Here is a 20,896-nt window from a genome sequence, read left to right as displayed (position 1 = left end):
TTTTAATAACCATAAAATTGTAGAAAGAGAATCAAAAGGTTTGGCTCAACATAAAAAGACGTCCTCCTTCTACCGTTATATGATAAAAAAAATTTACAAATGAGAAAAATTACACACATTACGACTCTTAAGATTTCTCTAACCTTTTTAACAAATCCTAAATCGACGCCTCTTGTATATAAAAAAGACAATCTAATCATTCTGTTTCTAAGCATAAGGCAATAATGTTGAGGCAATACTTAGATTTTGCAACTACAATACTCATTTGATTTCTACGCCTTAAAAAAAGAGTTTCTCTGATAAGCAAACATATCGATAGAGTTAATTTTTGTATATTAAATCTGATCAAAATTATATCACATTAAATATATATATATATATATATAACAGACCATTTTTATACATGATTAAAAAAAAAAAAAAAAAAAAAAAAACTACTCTTACTTCATTTTTATTAGTCCTAAAAAAAGCTCCTAAAAAAATTGAAGATTTTTTGCATGTTAACGATGATGTCGTATTGCTTGCAAACTCGAGGAGTACAGCTTGATCCAGTGACCTCAATCTCAAAAACTTATAAATTTGCAACGAGACAGTGATATGTGTCCACTTTGTCCTTGCGGAGAGACACGTAGCTTGGACACACGTCCTATTGCATGCTCTGCAATCCCTCGTACTAATTCGTCAATTCCCACCTATATATCCTCTCTTCCTCTTCGACACTTTCCCTCACGAACCAAATCAAACAAAAATGGCATGCTTAAACAAGCTCTCTCTAGTCATACTTTCTGTTCTAGTCCTGACCGCAAGTCTTGCCTCGGCCACGCAAGACCCGGAGCTGAAGCAGTGCCGGCACCAGTGCAAGCACCAGCGAGGATTCGAAGAAGAACAGAGGCAACAATGCGAGCAAAGGTGTGAGGAATACATTAGAGAGAAGAAGCACCGCGAGAGAGAGGAAGAAGGGTATTCCAGAAGATCAAGGGAAAGCCGTGAAGAAGAAGAAGAAAAAGAAGAGAGTGGAGAGAGAATAGAGCAGAATAACCCTTATCTGTTTGAAGCTGAGCATTTCGACACCAGCGTTAGGACGGAGGAAGGCAGAGTTCATATCCTGAAGAAGTTCACAGAGAGGTCCAAGCTTCTCAAAGGCATTGAGAATTACCGGGTCGGGTTTCTCGAGGCCAATCCTCATGCATTTGTAGCTCCTGTTCATTTTGATGCCGACGTTATCTTCTTCGTTGCTAGTGGTAATTTAGTTTTTCAACTTCTATGCTATAGTAGATATAGAGTTTTTGTTTCTTTTTTTTTTTTTGGAACTTATTTGTTGGTTTTGATTTGTGTGAATTTAGGGAGACCAACTGTGACTCTGTTGAGGGAGGAGAAGAGAGAGACGTTCAATCTTGAACGTGGAGACGTTGTGCACATCCCAGCAGGCACGCCTGCCTATATTGTCAACCGAGACGAGAGGGAGAAGCTCTTTATTGTCAATCTAATCAATCCCGTCTATCTCCCTGGAGAATTTGAGGTAATATATATATATATATATGTATATATTAGTGTGTGTGTGTACATATATCAGTGGGTTTTTATGTGACTAATACTACTGGAAACGGATTTACTTTTTGGTGTTGTGTAGTCATTCCATGGACCTGGCGGTGAAGACCCAGAATCGTTTTACAAGGCCTTCAGCTGGAAGGTTCTCAAGGCCGCTTTCAAGGTTAATAAGATCTTAAACACAACTCTTGTTTGCCCGCCGCATTTGTGTCTTTTTTGATAATTGTTTATATTTAATGATCACGATTTTTGTTGAAACAGAGGGATAGAGATGAGATAGAGAGGCTATTCGGACAGCAGAAGCGAGGCGGCATCACCAAAGCCTCAAGAGAACAGGTTGAGGAGCTGAGCCGTCACGCAGAAGGCGGCGGCGGAGGCGGCCCAATTTGGCCATTCAAGGGTGAAACGAAGGGTCCTTTTAACTTATTCCGCAAGCATCCCGTTTCATCCAACCGCTATGGTAGCCTCTTTGAAGCCAACACTGAAGATTGCAAAGATCTTGAAGACCTCAACCTCATGATCTCCTTTGCTAACATCACCAAAGTAATTATTCAAATATAATCTTTCTCCTGATTATACGTTGGCATCTATTTTTCTATTTTTAGCTAAGAAAAATATATATGATATCAACACTAGTTTTTCATCCTAATTCACTTGTTTTTTTCTTCATTTTGAATATACACGAGTAGTATTCGTCATTTGCATTTATATATCTTTGACTTTGTTCAGTGATAAAACCAATGTAACACATGTTTGTTTGACGATAAACTAATGTAACAGATATATATATATATATATATATATATATATATATCCTTGCTTTGTATTTAGGGAGCTATGATTGCGCCAAACTACAACTCCAAGGCAACAAAGATGTCATTTGTAGTAGATGGAGAAGGATGGTTCGAGATGGCTTGTCCTCACACCCCGTCGGAGCAGGGACGCCAACGCGGCGGTGGAAGCGCCTGGCAGGGAGAGAAGAGCGGCAAAAAATTCAAGAGAATAACCGGGCGGCTGAGACGCGGCATGGTGTTCGTCGTCCCAGCCGGCCATCCAGTCACTGCCATTGCTTCTCAAAATACCAACCTCCAGATTTTGTGTTTTGAGGTCAACGCCAAGGGCAATACTAGGTACCCTCTTGCAGGTACTATATATGCATATACATATATATATATATATATCCCTCTTCTCTCGTTTATTAACTAATTGAGTACTAAAAATTGAAATAGTATTTCATTTTGGTCAAGCTAATTATTATATGTTTATGTCTACTCAATTTTCAGGGAGGAAAAACATTGTGAATAATATGGATAACGTGGCGAAGGAGTTGGCGTTTGGAGTGCCAGCAAGAGAAGTGGAGAGGATCTTCAAGAGCCAGAATGAGGAGTTCTTTTTCCCAGGCCCAACCCAACAAGAGGAAGGTGGCCACCGTGCGTATATGTAATATATATAACTGAACGAGAATGTGAGGAAAATGGGAGCTGAAAGCGTACTGATCAGCTGGAGTACGTAACTTTTGTTATATCCGGAAGTTGTGTAAATTAAGGAGGAGAACGTAATGGAAATGTATGTATAGTCGGATCCTGTGGATAAAGAGATGCAGTCTCAACTCCACTGGATATATATAAATAAAAGTGACCAACTGATATATAATATATATATGTATATTACTCACACTTCTTGTGCCTGTTTTGTGATAAAACATTATAATATAACATGCGCGTGTATGATCAATTTGTGTTTGAGAAATTCAACACCGACTTCTAATTTGGAAGAAGAAATAACGATGCAATTCGTGTAAAGAGAGAATTAAAATAGTAAAAGATGCATATAAACAAAAACAACAGAAATCAGGGAAGAAAATCTCATTTTGCGATTATTTTGCATGTTAGGTAGTCACTGGACTAAGACATCGTGCGTGTCTTGCTTGGTTTTTGGCTCTTCTAGCACTCACAAAGCAAGCTGATTTGGTTGAGGAAAACACAGAATCTCGCGAAAAATAAGAATTAAGGGCCTTTAGCAATTAAATTTTAGCATATTTAGTGAACTGTTGGAGTTGGAGGCTCTATTCAACGTGTTTAGTATAGTTTCACAATTCTTTGAAAAGAAAAATAATAGAGTAACAGTCAATATTACTCGAAGAGTGATCTAGTGGGGAAAAAATGATCAAGAAGCCGTCCCAAACATCAATGCCGAGTTGTCCGGCCCTAGGGAAGCCATTGTAATTTTTAAACTATCTGTCGTTTTCCGGGCAACAAAACAAAATCTTTGTCGTTTATTTATCCCCAACAAAGTTACTCAAGAATAGTGAGCCATGATTCGGCGCCGTATACAAACAAGATAGAGAAGTAAACAAAAAAAAAGTAAAAAATCCAAGCCACTATTGTCTGATGTTGCCAGCCTGGTTATGTATCATCGTATAAAACACGAGAGTCACTCTCTTTGTCATTCGATTTAAAAAGTCACTCTCTTTGTGACTCATTTTATTCATTATTTAATACTTTTATTATTATTTTTTTTATTACTCGCTCTATTTTATTAACATGATATTATTTTTTAAATAAAAAAATGTTACAGTGATATGATATTCACGTGTTAAAAGGACATAAAATTATTTGTGTCAAATAATAAAAAATGAGGAGAGAGAGAAATGACCCTAGCCTTTCTCATAAAACACACAAAAAGTAAAAAGGCAAATTATATATCAGAACTCTAACATTCTTTTAGCAGAAGTTAAGACAATACTTAGAACGCCGGATTGTTATAACATCTAAAATTGGACGAAGATCACGTAAAAACCGGCGTACTATGTCCAAACATCCATAGTTCCTTATTTCAATTCCTCATCATGATCAGACAGAAAATTGCTGTCGTTTTCTTGCAAACTCTTGAAGGACAGCTCTGATGATCCAGCGCTCAAAACTTTACAATCTCTACAAAAAGTTACGTATGTCTTTCTTGTCCTATGTCGTACGATCCGATCAAGTCCTCCGCATGGAAGACACGTAACTCAGACACCCGTCTTCATGCATGGTTTCCAATTCCTCTGTTTTAATCTCCCATAATTTTATTTCTTCCTATGTAAACCCCTTTGTACTCTTATTCAACACTTTCTTCAAGGGGGAAAAAAAATGGCGGCCTTAAAGAAGCTCTGTTTGGTCGTACTTCTCCTGTCCTTGGCGGCCCTAAGCGCAAGTCTTGCCTCGGAACTCAAGCAGTGCATGCACCAGGCAAACACCAAGAGGGGCTTCTCGAACAACAAAGGGAAGAGTGCGAGGAAAGGTGTGAGGAGTATGTCAGAGAGAAGAAGTTTAGAGAGAGATATATACATGACAAGTGGGAGAGAGAGAGAGAGAGATGCCGTGAAGAGGAAGAGGAAGAAGAAGAAGAAGAAGAAGAAGAAGAAGAAGAGGAGGAGATAAGAGAAGAGAATCCATATGTATTCAGGGATGAACATTTCGACACCATCATTAAGACTGAGGAAGGCAGAGTTGACGTTCTCAAGAAGTTCACTGAGAGGTCTGAGCTTATGAAGGGGATTGAGAATTACAGGATCGGTTTTCTCGAGGCGAATCCCGGCGCATTCGTCACTCTGGTCCATTTCGATGCTGCTGGAGTCATCTTCGTTGCTAAGGGTGGGCTAGTTTACTCAAATTCTTATGTTCCTTATTTCTTATGCCATTTAAATTTAATAAATAATAAATAACACAATTGGAATAGACAGAAAAAAAAAATTAAGAACAACGAATCTTGACTATGAGTTTTTTATTATAACTTTCTATGCGTGTATGTGTTCTTTTTTTTTTTTTTTGATAATTCTAATTTGTTATTTGTGTGAATTAGGGAAACCAACTGTGACCCTTTTGAGGAAGGAGAAGAGAGAAACATTCAATCTTGAACGTGGAGACACCTTATACGTACCAGCAGGCACACCTGCATATATGGTCAACCGGGACGAGAGAGAGAAGGTTTTCATGGTCAAGCTAATCTATCCCATCTCTCTCCCTGCCCACTTTGAGGTAACCAAAAAAAAAAAAAATATATATATATATATATATATATTTGTAAACAGCCTTAAGAGAGTAATTTTATCATGATGTCATAATTGGGAGTAATTTCTGTGTTGTAGACATTTTCCGTGGCTAGGGACCAACACCTAGATTCGTTTTACAAAGCCTTCAACTGGAAGGTACTCAAGGCCGCTTTCAAGGTTAGTATAACTTCTTATTTTTTTATTTTTTATATTACTGAATATATACCTTCTTAATTTATCCGCCACTTAACTGCAATTTCTTATGGTTTTGTATCGTTTTTTTTTTTTTTTTTTTTTTTTTTTTAGTTATTTTTTTTTTTGTTTAAAAAAAAAAGCATGACAATTCTAAATAAAAAGGACATTACGTCCACGGAAAAAAATATTCAAAAAAAAAAAAAAAAGTGGTTTCCCCCCCCCAGTTTTTTCAACCTTTTTTTTTCAATTTTTTTTGGTTTTTTTTTTTTTTTTTTTTTTTTTTTTTTTTTTTGCTAAGTAATGATTGATTTGTGTTAAAACAGAGAGATAAAGATGAGATAGAGGAGCTGTTTAGGCAGCAGAGCAGAGGCAGCATTACAAAGGCCTCAAGAGAACAGGTAGAGGAGCTGAGCAGCCACGGGGAAGGCGGCCGCGAAGAAGAACCAGTTTGGCCGTTCATGAGGGGCCAAACAGAAGGTCCCTTTAACATATTCCACAAGCAGCCCATTCAATCTAATCGCTATGGTCGTCTCTTTTGAGGCCAAACCCGAAGACTGCAAGCAGCTTGAACACCTTGACCTTATCTCCTCCTTTGCTAACGTCACCAAAGTAATTACTCAATTCCTTTTCCTTTACATTAATGTAACTTGTATACTTTTCTTTTCAGCTAGGAAAATATGCTACGATTTAACTTGCATAAGTTGGTGTTATAAGTTAACTTGCATTTTTTTTTTTGGTATGCTTGCTTTGTTACACAAAACATATGTATACTTTGCAATTATATAGGGAGCTATGGTTGCGCCCTATTACAATTCCAAGGCAACAAAGATGGCGTTCGTAGTAGATGGAGAAGGATGGTTCGAAATGGCTTGTCCTCATGGCTCGTCAGAACACGGCGGGGGAAGACGGCAAGGACGGAAGAGCAGCCAGCTCGTCAGAACACGGCGGGGGAAGACGGTAAGGACGGAAGAGCAGCCAAAGATTCCAGAGAGTAACCGGGCGGTTGAGCCGTGGCGGGGTGTTTGTCGTCCCGGCCGGCCATCCAGTCACTGCAATTGCCTCTGAAAATTCCAACCTCCAGATTTTGTGCTTTGAGGTCAACGCCAAAGGCAACATTAAGTATCTCTTTGTAGAATTTGAGTTTAGAATTCAAATTTTATTACAGTAAAAAATTCTTAAAAATAATCTCATTACAATAAAAAAATTTCACATAAATTCATATTTTAATTTGAATTAAAAACTCGAATCCGCAAAATAAACGGACCTTATGTCTCTTTAGAGTAACCAGTATGGAGTAACTTTTGTTTTCTATATTTGTCTCTAATCATGATTCATGATTCTCTATAATTTTTTCTCTAAAAAAAAATACATGTAAAACGAAAATAATTTTGAATCGTAACCAAACATCCTCAAAAGTATCTAATGTATATGTGTAGTGGAGGCCTGTGCCCTGTGGGTAGACCTTGGATGTAGTTATCTCAAACTCCACGGGAAGTCCTTGAATAAAAGTGACCCGCTGATGATGTGTACCGTGTTCATTATCCTTTTCGTGTCTATTTTTAGTCTTAAAACTTTAAGCTTCATGAGCTAAATGTAAATATTGTGTTTCATAGGATGAAATTCTCCATTTGTTAATGTACCCTCTTCAGCCAAAATCAGGCCGGTAAAAGCAAATAGCTTGCCTAAATCATAATATCATTAGGGGGGGCATGATAAACTGGAAAAATGCCTAAATTTTGAATTTTTCCAAACGCAATTTTTGGATTATTTAGAAAACCTCCCTCTTAAGTATAACAGTTGTAAATTCAAAACTTTAATGTTTGTTACGGGTCAAGTTGGAAAATGTCTCGCAAAGATCCCTCGTGTTAGATTTTTATTTTTGGGAGTTTCTCTCATAGCACTATAAATTTTAGTATTTTTATATTTTTCAACCGTTAAAAATTGTCTGTTATTTTTATATTTTTTTGCCATTAAATTTACATTAAAAATTGTCTATTATGTAACTGTTATTTTTATATTTTTTAGCTGTTAAATTTACATTAAAAATTGTCTATTATATATATTTTTTTAATTTCATGTGATTATTATTAAATTTAACAGTCAGAAAATTAATTCAGAGAAGGTCACTTTATTTTTTAGAAAATAAAACTTCTAATCGTGATGTGAAAGTTGAGGTTAGAAAGTACAATAAGGGCTCGTTTAATTTGCTGATTTGAATTTTTAATTTGAGTTGAAATATGATTTTATGTAAGAGCTTTTTATTCTAACAAAAAAATTAGATGTAACTGCTTCTGAAAGTTTTTTACTGTAATAAAACTCAAATTTTAAATTCGAATCAATAAAATTAATATGATCTAATTTCATAAAGAATTATTTTTATAAATATCCTTGTACCATATTTTAAAATACCATCTAATTTTTTAAAACGCCCCCAATCTACATAAAAAAGATTAAAATGTCCCCTCCATCTCCTTCCATTTTTAACTTTAACCGTTTTGATGGCGTGTCACACCATTAAAAAAAACAAAATATATTCAACTCTAGTAAAATATAATAACAAATTAAATATTAAAAAAACAAGAAGGAATAAAACACTTCAGGTAATTTCTTTTTTAAGCTACATCAGCTAATTCCAAAAATTAAAAACAAAAAAAGAAAAAAAAAAAGCAGAAAACACATTCACACCCAAATTAAGCTCAGCAATTGACGAGAAATCCATGCACTCGACCATGCCTAAGACCCAATCGCAAGTTTAAACAAGACCAAATGAAATATTTTAAACCCGTTTAATTTGTTGATTCAAGTTTTTAATTTAAATTAAAATATTAAGATATAACTTTATGTGAACATTTTTTATTGTAATAAAAAATTAAATGTGATCGTTTTTAAAAAAATTTTACTATAATAAATTCAAATCGATAAAATAAACGGGTTAACGCCTAATCCACTCAATCTCCCTTTCTTTGTGTCTCCTTTTGATTGATTACATGGCACACTTCCCCAAAAAAAAAAGCACTGCTGTCAAAGTGGAGACAAAATAACAATTTGAGTCTGTTTAATTTGTTAATTCGAATTGAGTTGTGACATTATGTAAAAGTTTTTTACTGTAATAAAAAAATTTTATGTGACAAAAAGTTACAAAGTTATATGTCACTGTTTCTAAGAACTTTTTATCATAACAAAACTTCAATTCTAAACTCAAATCGGTGAAATAAATGAGGTCTAAATTGTTGAATTTCTGGCATACCCAACACTGGTCTTTGAAATCATAATCCAACCTCATTGGCATCGTCGCGAAGCAGCCCATCGAGCATGCCTCTACCGTTGCAACCCTTTGTGAATTTGACCCTCCGCCGTGAGAGCCTTGTCGAGCCCACTTCACCGCCGCACAACCTAGATCCGTCAAGCCCACCCACTTCGTACGCTACCACGAATCCAGATCCGTTCGTCACCATCGTACCACCGTGCTAGATCTTCCATCTCCCTCCGTGAGCCTGCCTTCACCGTCGCATGTCATGGGTCGTGCGCCCATCACCAGTTGTAAGCCCCCACATCCCCCTGCCGAGCTAGCCTTCGTCGTCAGTCATCACCTTTGCTTTCTCCCTCCCTTCCTTTGAGTCTCATAATGGAAGAAAGCCCGGTCGTCCTTTTTTTAAATTAACCTAAAGCAACAATATTTAAAAAAAAAAAGCCTAATCATGGTTTAAGTTTCAAGTTTTAATAATTAATTCCTCTTTTTAAGTTAATTAACTTTAAACATGTAAAATAAGTGTCACGTCAGTAAAACAGTTAGGGCTTGTTCATTTGCATTCAAATTGAAAAAAAGCTTGAACTTAAATTACAATTTTATTTAATATCATATTCTTTTATAAAATTTGAGTTTTAACTTGAGTTTAGGACTAAAATCTGAGTTTAAGATTCCCTTACAACTTAAGTTTCTAAACTCAAACTTCAGTTGATGAATAATATTTTTTTTATTCTTAAAAATGTCATAATTTTTTTTGTTTTAATTCTCATTTAGATGATTTTTTTTCTATACGTTCACAATGAAAAAATTAATAAAACCTCACTCATATACCCTATTAAAATTTTTCATCACTATTGAGTTTTTATTAAACTACTATCCAAATACAAATTTAAGTTTTAACCTACCTAAACACAAACTCAAATAAATTGTTAATTCAAACTATAACTCAAAATGTGCACATCTAAACACAAATTCAAATTAGAGTTCAAATTCAAACCATACTCAAATACACCTTAACTCAAATTAAGATCTGAATTTAAGTCATTCTAACTTAAAAAATATAAATAAACAAGCCTTTAGAGGTATAAACGGAAATAGACGAGAGGGCATTTTGAAATATTTTTTATAAATTAAGAAATATTTTAAACGATTTTAAAAAATGAAAAAGTATTTTAAAATATGATACATAATGCATCATTTATGGAAATAATCCTTTTACAAAATGGTCTACCGTCTATAGACTCGTTTTACATCATAACTCATAAGTCACAACCCGAAAAATAATTTGCTCAATGTTCCAACCCAATCGCGACCCAGTCATTCAAAGGCCATTCTCAACACGACCATTCACTTACGAACAACCTTAACCATTCTCTCACGACCCAGTCGCACTTCTCTCCGTCTCGCTGCATTTCGCTCATTCGCCATCTCCACATTGCTCTGCGTTCTCAACCATCTCTTCGTGCTGCTTCCAACTTTGCAAGTGTACGTTGTTTTATGCCATTACAATCTCCATTGCTTTGTCGTTTTCTTCTACCGAGATACGTCACGCTTGTGTTTACTTGGCTCATGGTAGCTTGGTTTCGGTTTTCTTATTATTGCTTTTTAGTTAGCTCAGAAAATGAAGTGAATTCTTGTCTGTTCAAGGGTTGGTTAATTATGCCCATTAAATGTTTGTTAAAATGTTTATGCGGTGAAAATAAGCATTTTTTTTTAACTTGGCTGCTTATGTATCTTGAAATGTGCATAACATAATTGTCGATGATGTTTGTAAATTGGGAAACATGATCTACAGTTGTTACATTCAATATGCAGATAAATGGCTTATGCATGTCAGTAATGCTTGAAGATGGTAATAAGATACTTCCTAGAAGCCTATAGTGTTATTGAATGTGCCATTGAAGCTATAGAGTTAGAGACATCGAGTAGCCTAATGATTAATGAACCTTTGTATTATGCTCAACAATTATCGAATGAATTTAGTGAATCATTGGGACGACCGATTTCTGGTAATTATTTGTCTCTCTTTTGGGGCTTGCTAGTTGTTCGATGAAATGTCTCACAAGGATGATAATTGATAGTTGTTATGAAGGTTTCTATGATAATTGATAGTTGTTATGAAGGTTTCTATGATAATTGATAGTTGTTATGAAGGTTTCATTTCATCACTAGTTATTTATGACTATCAAGAAAACATTGAATCCTTGTGAGCAAGAATTTTGTGACGTCATTGATGTTCTTTTCTTATTTCTTTATTTGTTTATTAACATCGTTTATCAGTATTTGAACTTGGATTTCTTCTTTTCCGTCATACAGCTTCATGCCAAATTTGTGAAGCCTAAAAGTTATTAGGGATTTGCTGAGTTCTGGTCGTTTTATTGCAAAGAACTTATCTTCAGACGGGACTATGGTCTTTAGGAGAAAACTCAGTCATCAGATTACTAAAGTCTTTCCCTCCAACTTATATATCTTACTTACTTATGGAAATTATAGCTCTACTCCGATTTTAAGATACCATTTTCAAGCCTATTCGAGTTTCCGGTCTCATTGTGGGTGTATGAGCTCTCATTTGGCCAACTCCAATGAGCAAGCTGTATCCCTTGGAACCCAGAATGAAATAACATTTGGAATAAAGTTTTTGTCTACTGCAGCAGGAACAATCTTGGTCCAGGCTCGAGACCCGGCTGCACTAAGTATGGAAATACAAATTGCACTTGACGAGTGTAGACTTAACGATGCGTGGAAGTTATATGAACAACATATGCAGATGGAGGGTTTCCCTAGAAAGTCTGTTGTAAACAAACTCCTTGCAGCTTTTGCAGAAAGCCTTGATATTCAGTGGCTAGAAAAGGCCTTTGAGCTTGTAGAACAAGCTTTTGAGGAAGGAAAACAGAACTTGTTAGACAAAGAGATGCTAATTTATCTTGCTTGTTCTCTTGCCAAAGCTGGGTTGCCAGTTCCTGCGTCGACTATTTTGAGGAAGCTTGTAGAAATGGAGCAATTTCCTCCAGTTGCTGCTTGGTCTGCAACTTTGGCTCATATGTCGCAAACAGCACGTGGGGCTTACCTTGCTGCTGAATTGATTCTTGAGATGGGCTACTTGTTCCAAGATGGTAGGGTGGATCCACGTAAAAAGAGTAATGCACCCTTGATTGCTATGAAGCCTAACACTACTGCTTTCAACATTGCTCTGGCCGGTTGTCTTTTGTTTGGAACGACTAGGAAAGCAGAGCAGCTTCTTGAAATGATGCCTCGAGTTGGCATCAGAATTGATTCTAACTTGTTGATAGTAATGGCGCATATATACGAGAGGAATGGACGAATAGAAGAGCTTAAGAAACTTCAACGTTACATAAATGAGGCACACAACCTAAGTGATATTCAATTTAGGCAGTTTTATAGTTGTTTGCTTACATGCCATTTGAAGTTGGGGGATCTAGATTCTGCATCCAACATGGTTTTGGAAATGCTTCAGAAAGCAAAAGCAGCTAGATCCTCGCTTGTAGCTGCGTCGCTGGTTATTGATGCTGTTCAAAATGATAGCCAATCTTCTCTTCTCCTTGGTTCCAGCCAAGGTTTGAATAGACGGTCTGAACATTTAGAAGATAATACATTAATGAGAACTCCTGTATTATCTTACGAAGAGTATTCAAGAGACCAAAATTTCACGAAACTCGAGACCGAAGCAAAGAAAGTGCTTGGTGATATGTTAGCTAAGCTTCAGAGTCAAGTTGAATTGCTAACAACTGAACGAGGTATTATCCAACCAAATGAGAAAATTTTTGTGAAACTAGTCAAGGCCTTTCTAGAAGCTGGCAAGACCAAGAATTTAGCAGATTTTCTCATCAAGGCGGAGAAAGAAGATTCTCCAGTTTCCAATGATGATTCAGTTATGGTTCATGTCATTAATTCGTGCATATCACTTGGTTGGTTAGACCAGGCACATGACCTTCTTGACGAGATGTGTTTGGCTGGTGTTTGGACCGCTCCTTCTCTGTATTCATCACTCTTAAAAGCATACTGCCAAGCAAACCGAGCAGGAGATGCTGCGTCACTTCTACGCGATGCTCGGAGGGCCGGAGTCCAGCTAGATTCAAGTTCTTACCAGGCATTGATCCAGTCCAAGGTGCTGCAAGAAAATACACAGGAAGCCTTCCATCTCTTCAGAGAGATGAAAGAGGCTAAGATATTGAAAACCGGTCATCCAGAGTTTGAGACGTTGGTTAAGGGATGTGCAGAGGGCGGTGAAGCGAAGTTGATGGCAAAGCTCTTGCAAGAAATCAAGGAAGGGCAGAAGGTCGACTCGGGTGTTCATGATTGGAACAATGTGATCCACTTCTTCTGTAGGAAGAGATTGATGCAAGATGCTGAGAAGGCTCTGAAAAAGATGAGGAGTCTTGGGCATACCCCGAATGCTCAAACTTTCCATTCCATGGTCACTGCTTATGCAGCTATTGGGGGAAACTACATAGAGGTGACAGAACTGTGGGGCGAGATGAAATCTCTTGCTTCATCTACGCCAATGAAGTTTGATCAGGAGCTCCTGGATTCTGTGCTTTACACATTCGTCAGAGGCGGGTTTTTCAAGCGAGCAAATGAAGTCGTGGAGATGATGGAGAAAGGGAATATGTTTGTTGACAAGTACAAATACCGGACCCTCTTCTTGAAATACCACAAAACACTTTATAAGGGCAAAGCTCCCAAGTTCCAGACAGAAGCCCAACTCAGCAAGAGAGAAGCAGCCTTGGCTTTTAAAAAGTGGGTAGGATTGAATTGATGAACTTTTTATCTAATTTCCATACGTCTCAGCTTTAATCTAATTAGAGTTTGGTGCTACAAAATCATTGTTTGTTCCTTTTGGAAAAGGATTTTGTAATTAGTGCCAAAAAAAAAAAAAGAAGGGAAAGAATGTACATATCTAATGTAAATTATAAAAGGGCATAGGTTTGATCGTTGGATTAGACATGAAATGCAACGCCTGTGTTTTAGTCTGTAAACCCATCGTTGGAATTATCCTTCTCAATCTTTAATAAATACATTTTAAAACATTATTAAACCTTTATGTTAAATAAAATAATCAGAAAAAATGAATAACTCTCAAAATAATTGAAGAATTTCTTTGATTGAAATATTTATCTGAGCACTTTAAAAAAAAAATTTTATTTAACTTTTTTAGTTAAATCATATCTAAAATAACAATTAATATAAATTGAAAGGACAGCCATGGAATTTTTAAAAGTTTAACTACTTTACAGAATGTGTTTTGGACATTTACATAATAAGAGAGATGAAAGTCATGACTTAGCAAAAAGAAGGAGGATTTTGATTATTTTCCCTTTTTTTCCCAAAATATCAGTACAGTAATTACTTTTTCTCCTATTAAATCTTTCCATATTACCTTAGTCAAATTTTCATCAATCAACCATACAAATCTCTCGTGTTTCGTTTTTAAAATTGAAATAATTTTCTGGTCAGGTGCGTTTCCAAATCATGAAAATCAATCAATGTATTTTACTATTTTTTCTGAAAATATTTTTACCTCCAAACCATATCTGTTTTCATAATATTGATTGCAGAACATATATTCCAACGTTTACACAAATCTGCAAACTTGTTTTACTAGCCCAAAAAAAAAAAAAAGCTTCAAACTTGTTTGGCGCATACGTATACTCACATAAGTACACAATCTTATTCAGCAAAAAAAAAAAAGTACACAATCTTAGAAGACGTTTGGTTTATGGATTAGAATCATGAGATTATAACTATTTTCAATTTACGTGTATTTTTTATGAGAGAAAACACTGTAACGAACCACGAATCATGATTTGAATCGGGATATGAATCCCCTAACCAAACAACTCCTTAGTTTACTTTTATTGATTTATATGTCGCAAGAATTAAAAATTATAAAAAAAAAAATTGTCCTTCGGAGAGAAATTGCTAAATCATGATATTTGGCATTCACGGATAAGATAACTAGCCTTATTTTAAAGAATAGTGTTAAGGACACTAACTCAAATCTTAATTTTTATATATTAATTAATGTGACGTGTGAATTGTCATTTTTATTATTGATAAATGTAATCTTTTATTATTAATTTGACGTTGCAATATTTTATACACTCACTAATATAAAAATGACAGCTTACATGCTGCATAAATTAGTACATAAAAGTTAAGACTTGAGTTGTTGTACTTATTATTATTCTCTTTTAAATAAAAGTAAAACTCGAGACTACCATTTGGCCCGTTCACTTCACTGATTCGAGTTTGTAATTCGAGTTTAAATGTGATTTTATATGAGAGCTTTTTACTGTAGTAAAAAAGTTAGATGTGAACGGGGCCATCAATTATTTCGTGTGGTAAAAAAACTGGAAACTTGTTTGGCATATATTATGCTCACATTAGTACACAATCTTGGTTTATATATGTTGCAAGCATTAAAAAAAAAAAAAAAAAGCGTTGTCCTTCAAAGGAAAACTGCTAAAGCATGGTATTTGACATTCACCGGTAAGATAGTAACCTAATTTTAAATAAAATTAGAGACTACCATTGATTATTTGGCGTAGTGCGGAGATTTTACGCCCCATAAAATTTGTCTTTTAAATTGAGTTCGAGCGTGGCATATGTAATTTTGACATGAGTAATTTACTTTCCTTTATTTTCACATGGATACATTCCGCTATCCTTACAACTTTTTTTTTTCATCAAAAATAAATTGAAAAATTGAGTCTAGTTTCTTATTGGTGTGGGAAATTTAAATGGTATATGGAGAACAATGTTTGGGCAATGGAATATGGGAAAAACAAAATCACGTTGATCTACTGGAGGAAATACAACCAAATATCAATATAACAATTTTTTTAACTCAATATTCAATAAATCATTGGTTAGCTAATGAAACTATGATTGGATATGTCTACTACAAAAGCAATATTTTTCTTTTTAAATTGAACTCGCATAAGCATTTTTGATTGGGGACAAACACTTTCTCCTTTTAATTAGGACCAAACAACACAATAATCCTATGAAAAATACAGTCACATATTGTAACCCTATTTTTAAACATCTATTAAATTTTGATGTCTATATCTGATATCCTCTAAAAAGATTATAAACTTTAAACAAATTTTGTATTGCATTTTAGTAAGGAGATCTCCTTTTTTGCGGGATTTTTTGTGTTCTTATATTTTTAGATGACGTGGTAAGAGGATTTGGTTTCCCATCACTTGTAGATGCCTATGTGGAATACTAATTTTGGACATCAATATTCTCAATTGTTCATTTGCTTTTTCTCAAAAAAAAAAAATAATAATAAAAAAAAAAGCTCTCGTTTCCCTTTACATCTTTTCACTAGGAAGAAGTCCTCTTTTTTTAAACATTTTTTAGTGGAAGGCAAGTTTTTTCTTAATTTTTTTTAAAAGGAAAGTTACTCTAAAAATAAAAAAGTTTCCAAAGGGCATAATATCCTTTAATAAAAGTATAGAATTACTTGTCAATAATATCCTACACCAGTCACCAAATATTATACACCGTAAAATTAAGCCAATCTTTGACTTTTCCATTAGAAAAAAAGGCAAAGTTACTCATTAAATTAAAAAATAAAAAAAGGAAACATTCCCGCGTTGCAGACTATAGAAACCCCCCATACTTAATGAGGCTGACGTAGAAAAGTAGTAATAGCCTATAAATAGAGGTGTGATTCCATGGATTCAGCTCCCTTCTTCTCCCTCTTTTTCACTACCTCACCAATCCTTCTTCATCTGCCGTTCCGTTCTCTCTCTCTCTCTCTCTCTCTCTCTCTAAATCCCTAATTCTATCTCTGCCTCACTAACCCCACTGTCAGAAATGCCGATCAAACGATCTCGCATCAATGGGTCCTACGACGACAACGACGTCATCTATCAGCTCCCTCGGCCGTCGGAGCTCCGAATCGGTGCTCAGACTCCTCCGGCAGCGGTGGAGGAGGCGCAGGTACGGCGGGGAATTCTGACTCTGTCGCCGCCGGAGGACTTCGAGCGAAAAGTTCCCGATAATTTTCTCGAGAAATGTTGGTACTGCCACAAGAAGATCCAGAAGGGCAAAGACATTTTCATGTATTGGTAGGGTCTCATGCGCTCCCTTTTTTTATTCTCTTTCTATCTTTTCGGTTTTAAAATAAGTGTTGCTGAGTTTCTGTTTGTTCTCCGTTTGGTTACCGAGAAAATTTTCAAACATAACGTAAAATCTGTATAATAGAAAGAATAGGATCATATTGTTGCTGAGAAAATAAAGGAAACAGAATAATATAATATCGGCAGTATGGTGGTATTTTTCGCGTGGGTCTAAAAAAAAATCCTTTTTTTTTATTCTGATATATAGGTATATTAGGTAAGTATAGAGATCCTCTGTGTATACATATGGAAACAGAGGTAGGGAATGGTAATGTAAAAATTTAATTTTTTTATTGGTTCTATGCATTATTGTATTTCAATACGTAAATTAAAGAGACATTTGAATTTTATGTATTTACAATATTTTCTGACGATATACCTAATAAAAAGTTCATTCAATCAAATACGTGAGAAGTTGTAGGACCATATATTTCAGTATCTAAAAGACTGCTTGTGTTTGTTTGTTTGCTTTTCGTTCTTTTTTTTTTTTATAAATATTTTTCGTAGTACGTTTGCCACTCTTAAAATGCACGTAAAAATATGCAATTTGTGGTTTCTTATTTTTATTCTTCACTCTGTTTCCACACATACCAAAAAGAAGCCATACTAATTCTTAGAGCAACCATTTTGTTATCTGATTTTCTTTTTTCATATTATTTTTCTGAAAATCTTGCTAGTAAAATTTCTTATCTTTACTTCAAACAAATACCAAATACGTCTACAGACATATTCTTCACGGCACATATTCCTTTTCAAATCAGTATGCAACTTATTTTCCACCGCCCACCAAGTACTTGGCACTAATTTTCTATCCACACCTCACCTTGTCTGCTAATCTGTATTAAATTCATTCATGACAATGATTATGTCTGTCTAGTATTGACGTTGACATTCTTGTGGACTGATCTTGTTATATTTTTCACGTGTTTCTTGTCTAATAATTAATTGATGTGCACATGATATTCTAGAATGACAGTGATATCTTTTGGTGCTTAATTAAGTCAATGAATTAACATCACTTTAATTATAAGTCTTAATCTTGTGTCTATTCAAAGTACAGTCAATTTCGCGCATTCTGTACCCGGGAGTGCCGTCAGATAGTTATTGACATGGAGGACAACACGCTGGAAAAACTTTCCAAGATATCTACACAATACCGAATGGAAGTTCCATCCGGCAAGATGACGGACGTGAAGATTTTTGAACAAGATTATTAGTTTTTTCGGTTCTGAACTTATTCTGCAAGATAGCCTCGTATATAACTCTGGAATAGGAACAAACTGTGACTGTGCATGGCCGTCAGATTTTTTAGATTGGCTAATGCACTTTTGCATAGTATGGGTTTCTTTTGCACTTAAAAGGTTTCCGTACAGTTCTCTTTCTTTGTTTTTAGGGGTCAAACCTGCTCCATATTCGTTTCAACTTTCAAATAGATTGAATTTTATCTATATTTCCTCTATTTGCAAATGGTTATATAAGAATTAATTATTACTTTTTTATATGACTCCTGTGATTAATGATCTTGTGTATAGGATTATCAAAGTGTACGTCAAAGTTTCAAGTGTGCTAAGTTGGTCACAATCTCGTTTAATATTGTGAAGTAATCACTCCAGGCTCCAGATAGATTAGTCTATGAAATTATAAGTCCGTTCGTTTCTGGTTAGAATTAAAAATTGAGTTAAAAAATGTATTTATATGAGAGAAAAAAGTTTTTAGTTGTGATTCAAATTCGAGCCTGTTTGGTTAAAGGATTCGTTCTCTGATTCGAATCATAGTTTATAATTCGTTACAGTATTTTCTCTCATAAAAAATACACGTAAATTAAAAATAATTTTAATCTTATAATTCTAATTTATGAATCAAACAGACTAAAAATGAACGTACAACTTAAAGTTCATGTAGTCAGCAAACTAAACACATACGGAGCATAAAAATCTATACGCATTTCAAACTACTTCTCACATTCTGCTTTAATGTACTAGACGAACTTTATTCAAACTACTGGAAACTGGTAAATCATTATAGTATTAGACAATTGTCCTACATTGTGTGTTTGCGCGCGCTTTTTCGCTACTCATTTGTTTTCTTTTATTTTCGTACGATCGTTTACTGCTTTCTTTTTTTCGTTTCATTTTTGTCCCGTCGTTACCTGTTAATTCTCGTTCCCTACTTTTCTGACGTTTTCTTCGTTTTCCTCGTTATTCATCCGTCAGCGTTTCCTGTAGTTTTTTTGTTGGGGTTTTTTTATATCCGTCGTTTTATACTTTTCCGAGCATTTCCAGCTAATTGTCGTTTATCGCTATTACATCGCCGTTTTTTCATTGATGTCCTGTCCAGTTACTTATCTTTCGCCATTTTTCTGTCCACTTCTCATTTTCGGTTGTTTCTTTTTTTTTTTCTCCGTTTTATAATTTTCATTTATTTCATTTTTACTCCCATTTCCAACTAGTTATCGGCTTTCTTCTAGCGTTTTCTCCATTTTCATCTTGTTCTAGCTTGTTGTTCTCTTTCTTAGTCGTCGTTTTTGGCATTTGTTGTTGTTTCAACTTTTTTTCCTTTTCTTTTTCTTGATGTTTCCTTTTAATTGTCGTTCGTCACTTTTCCTAAGTCTTTCATTTTTTTTTTGTCTCCTGCTAATATGTCGTTTATTACTTTTCTGCCGTTTTCTCATTCTCTTTTTCCGGTTATTTTTCCTCATTTTGTATTTCATAGTCGTTTCCTCATTTGTTGTCGTTTTCATATTGTTGTTGTTTCATATTTAGCTGTCGTTTCTCACTTGTAGATGTTTTAATTGATTTTGGTCGTTCCACATTTCAATTTCCTCATTCTATCTTTTTTTTCCCATGATGTTTCCTGTTAATTGTCCGTCGTCACTATTACTATCGTTTGCATTTCTGTTGTTTCCTTGTAACTGTCGTTTTGTAATTTTTGGTGTTTTCTCACTTTCTGTCTTTGTTACTTTTCAGTCGCTTCCTTATTTGTTGTCGTTGGTTAATATTTATTTGTTCTTTCTCACTTGCTGTCGTTTTTATTCATTGTTGTTGTTTGATATTTTCTTTCATTTTCCTGTTTATCCTCGTTTATTTTTTTATTTTTTTTATTTTTTCGGTTGGGATGGGGGCTATAGCCTATTGTTATTATGTCGGTTTCTGTATTATCATTGTTTGAAAATTTATTATTGTTTCCCGTTTGCTTTTCTTTTTCCGTCGTTTCCTGTTGATTGTCGTTTTCATATTTTCTGTCGTTTCTCACTGTCGTTGTTTTTTCTTCGTATCCTTTGCAGCCGTTTTGTCTTTTAGCTGAACGGCGCCGTTTCTTTCTTTTTTTGGGGATTATTATTGCTTGTTCTTTTAAATTTTAGGCTATTCTCAATTTTTTCTCTCAACTTTGAAAACTTTAATTTTGTCTCCTAAATTTCAGATTAGACCCATTTAAGCTTTTTTTGTAAGAATTTTTGTTAAAATTAAATTGAAAAAAAATGAGTTATGTGTAGTTATGTGGTTTATATATGTTTGCTTTTAACATGTATTCAAACATAAAGAGCATGTGACTGTATTATTCTATTTTCTCCTCTTTATTTTTAACAGAATAGTTTAAGCGTGAATAATTTAAAATTTAGTGGGTAAAATTAAAATTTTTAAAATTCAGAAAATAAACTGAAAATGATCTCAAAATTTAAGGACTAGTGATAATATATATATATATATATATAAATATATA

At 34.7% G+C, this 20,896-nt stretch overlaps 3 protein-coding genes and 1 pseudogene across 4 annotated transcripts; all 4 read left to right on the top strand.

Moving 5' to 3' along the window:
- Window positions 1-748: 748 nt before the first annotated feature.
- Window positions 749-2,992, top strand: LOC21386003 (sucrose-binding protein). Its single transcript, XM_010088305.1, has 6 exons — window positions 749-1,241; window positions 1,344-1,519; window positions 1,631-1,711; window positions 1,810-2,091; window positions 2,380-2,692; window positions 2,832-2,992. The coding sequence occupies exons 1-6, from the start codon at window positions 749-751 to the stop codon at window positions 2,990-2,992; spliced, it is 1,506 nt and encodes a 501-aa protein (XP_010086607.1).
- Window positions 2,993-4,679: 1,687 nt separating this feature from the next.
- LOC21386002 lies at window positions 4,680-7,443 on the top strand (annotated as a pseudogene).
- Window positions 7,444-10,268: 2,825 nt separating this feature from the next.
- Window positions 10,269-13,920, top strand: LOC21386000 (pentatricopeptide repeat-containing protein At1g03100, mitochondrial). 2 transcript variants are annotated; one of them, XM_010088302.2, is made up of 2 exons: window positions 10,269-10,508; window positions 11,675-13,920. In XM_010088302.2, exon 2 carries the CDS (start codon window positions 11,719-11,721, stop codon window positions 13,798-13,800), a length of 2,082 nt encoding a protein of 693 aa, XP_010086604.2. In that variant the 5' UTR covers window positions 10,269-10,508; window positions 11,675-11,718; the 3' UTR covers window positions 13,801-13,920. The 2 variants fall into 2 exon arrangements, with proteins under 2 accessions (XP_010086604.2, XP_024020073.1); XM_024164305.1 differs by having other exon boundaries at window positions 11,340-13,920.
- Window positions 13,921-16,801: 2,881 nt separating this feature from the next.
- Window positions 16,802-18,576, top strand: LOC21385999. Its single transcript, XM_010088301.2, has 2 exons — window positions 16,802-17,125; window positions 18,237-18,576. The coding sequence occupies exons 1-2, from the start codon at window positions 16,872-16,874 to the stop codon at window positions 18,391-18,393; spliced, it is 411 nt and encodes a 136-aa protein (XP_010086603.1). The 5' UTR covers window positions 16,802-16,871; the 3' UTR covers window positions 18,394-18,576.
- Window positions 18,577-20,896: the final 2,320 nt, after the last annotated feature.

The sequence above is a fragment of the Morus notabilis genome, unplaced genomic scaffold (genome assembly GCF_000414095.1).
Source record: "Morus notabilis unplaced genomic scaffold, ASM41409v2 Scaffold2937, whole genome shotgun sequence".
Taxonomy (NCBI): Eukaryota; Viridiplantae; Streptophyta; class Magnoliopsida; order Rosales; family Moraceae; genus Morus; species Morus notabilis.
This window is presented reverse-complemented; position numbering and strand designations above follow the sequence as displayed.

Coding starts and splice junctions, on each gene's coding strand:
- LOC21386003 (XM_010088305.1), top strand. CDS start 749: ATGGCATGCTTAAACAAGCTCTCTCTAGTCATACTTTCTGTTCTAGTC. Junction 1,242..1,343: donor TATCTTCTTCGTTGCTAGTG/GTAATTTAGTTT, acceptor GTGTGAATTTAG/GGAGACCAACTGTGACTCTG. Junction 2,092..2,379: donor CCTTTGCTAACATCACCAAA/GTAATTATTCAA, acceptor CTTTGTATTTAG/GGAGCTATGATTGCGCCAAA.
- LOC21386000 (XM_024164305.1), top strand. CDS start 11,431: ATGGTCTTTAGGAGAAAACTCAGTCATCAGATTACTAAAGTCTTTCCC.
- LOC21385999 (XM_010088301.2), top strand. CDS start 16,872: ATGCCGATCAAACGATCTCGCATCAATGGGTCCTACGACGACAACGAC. Junction 17,126..18,236: donor AAAGACATTTTCATGTATTG/GTAGGGTCTCAT, acceptor TTCAAAGTACAG/TCAATTTCGCGCATTCTGTA.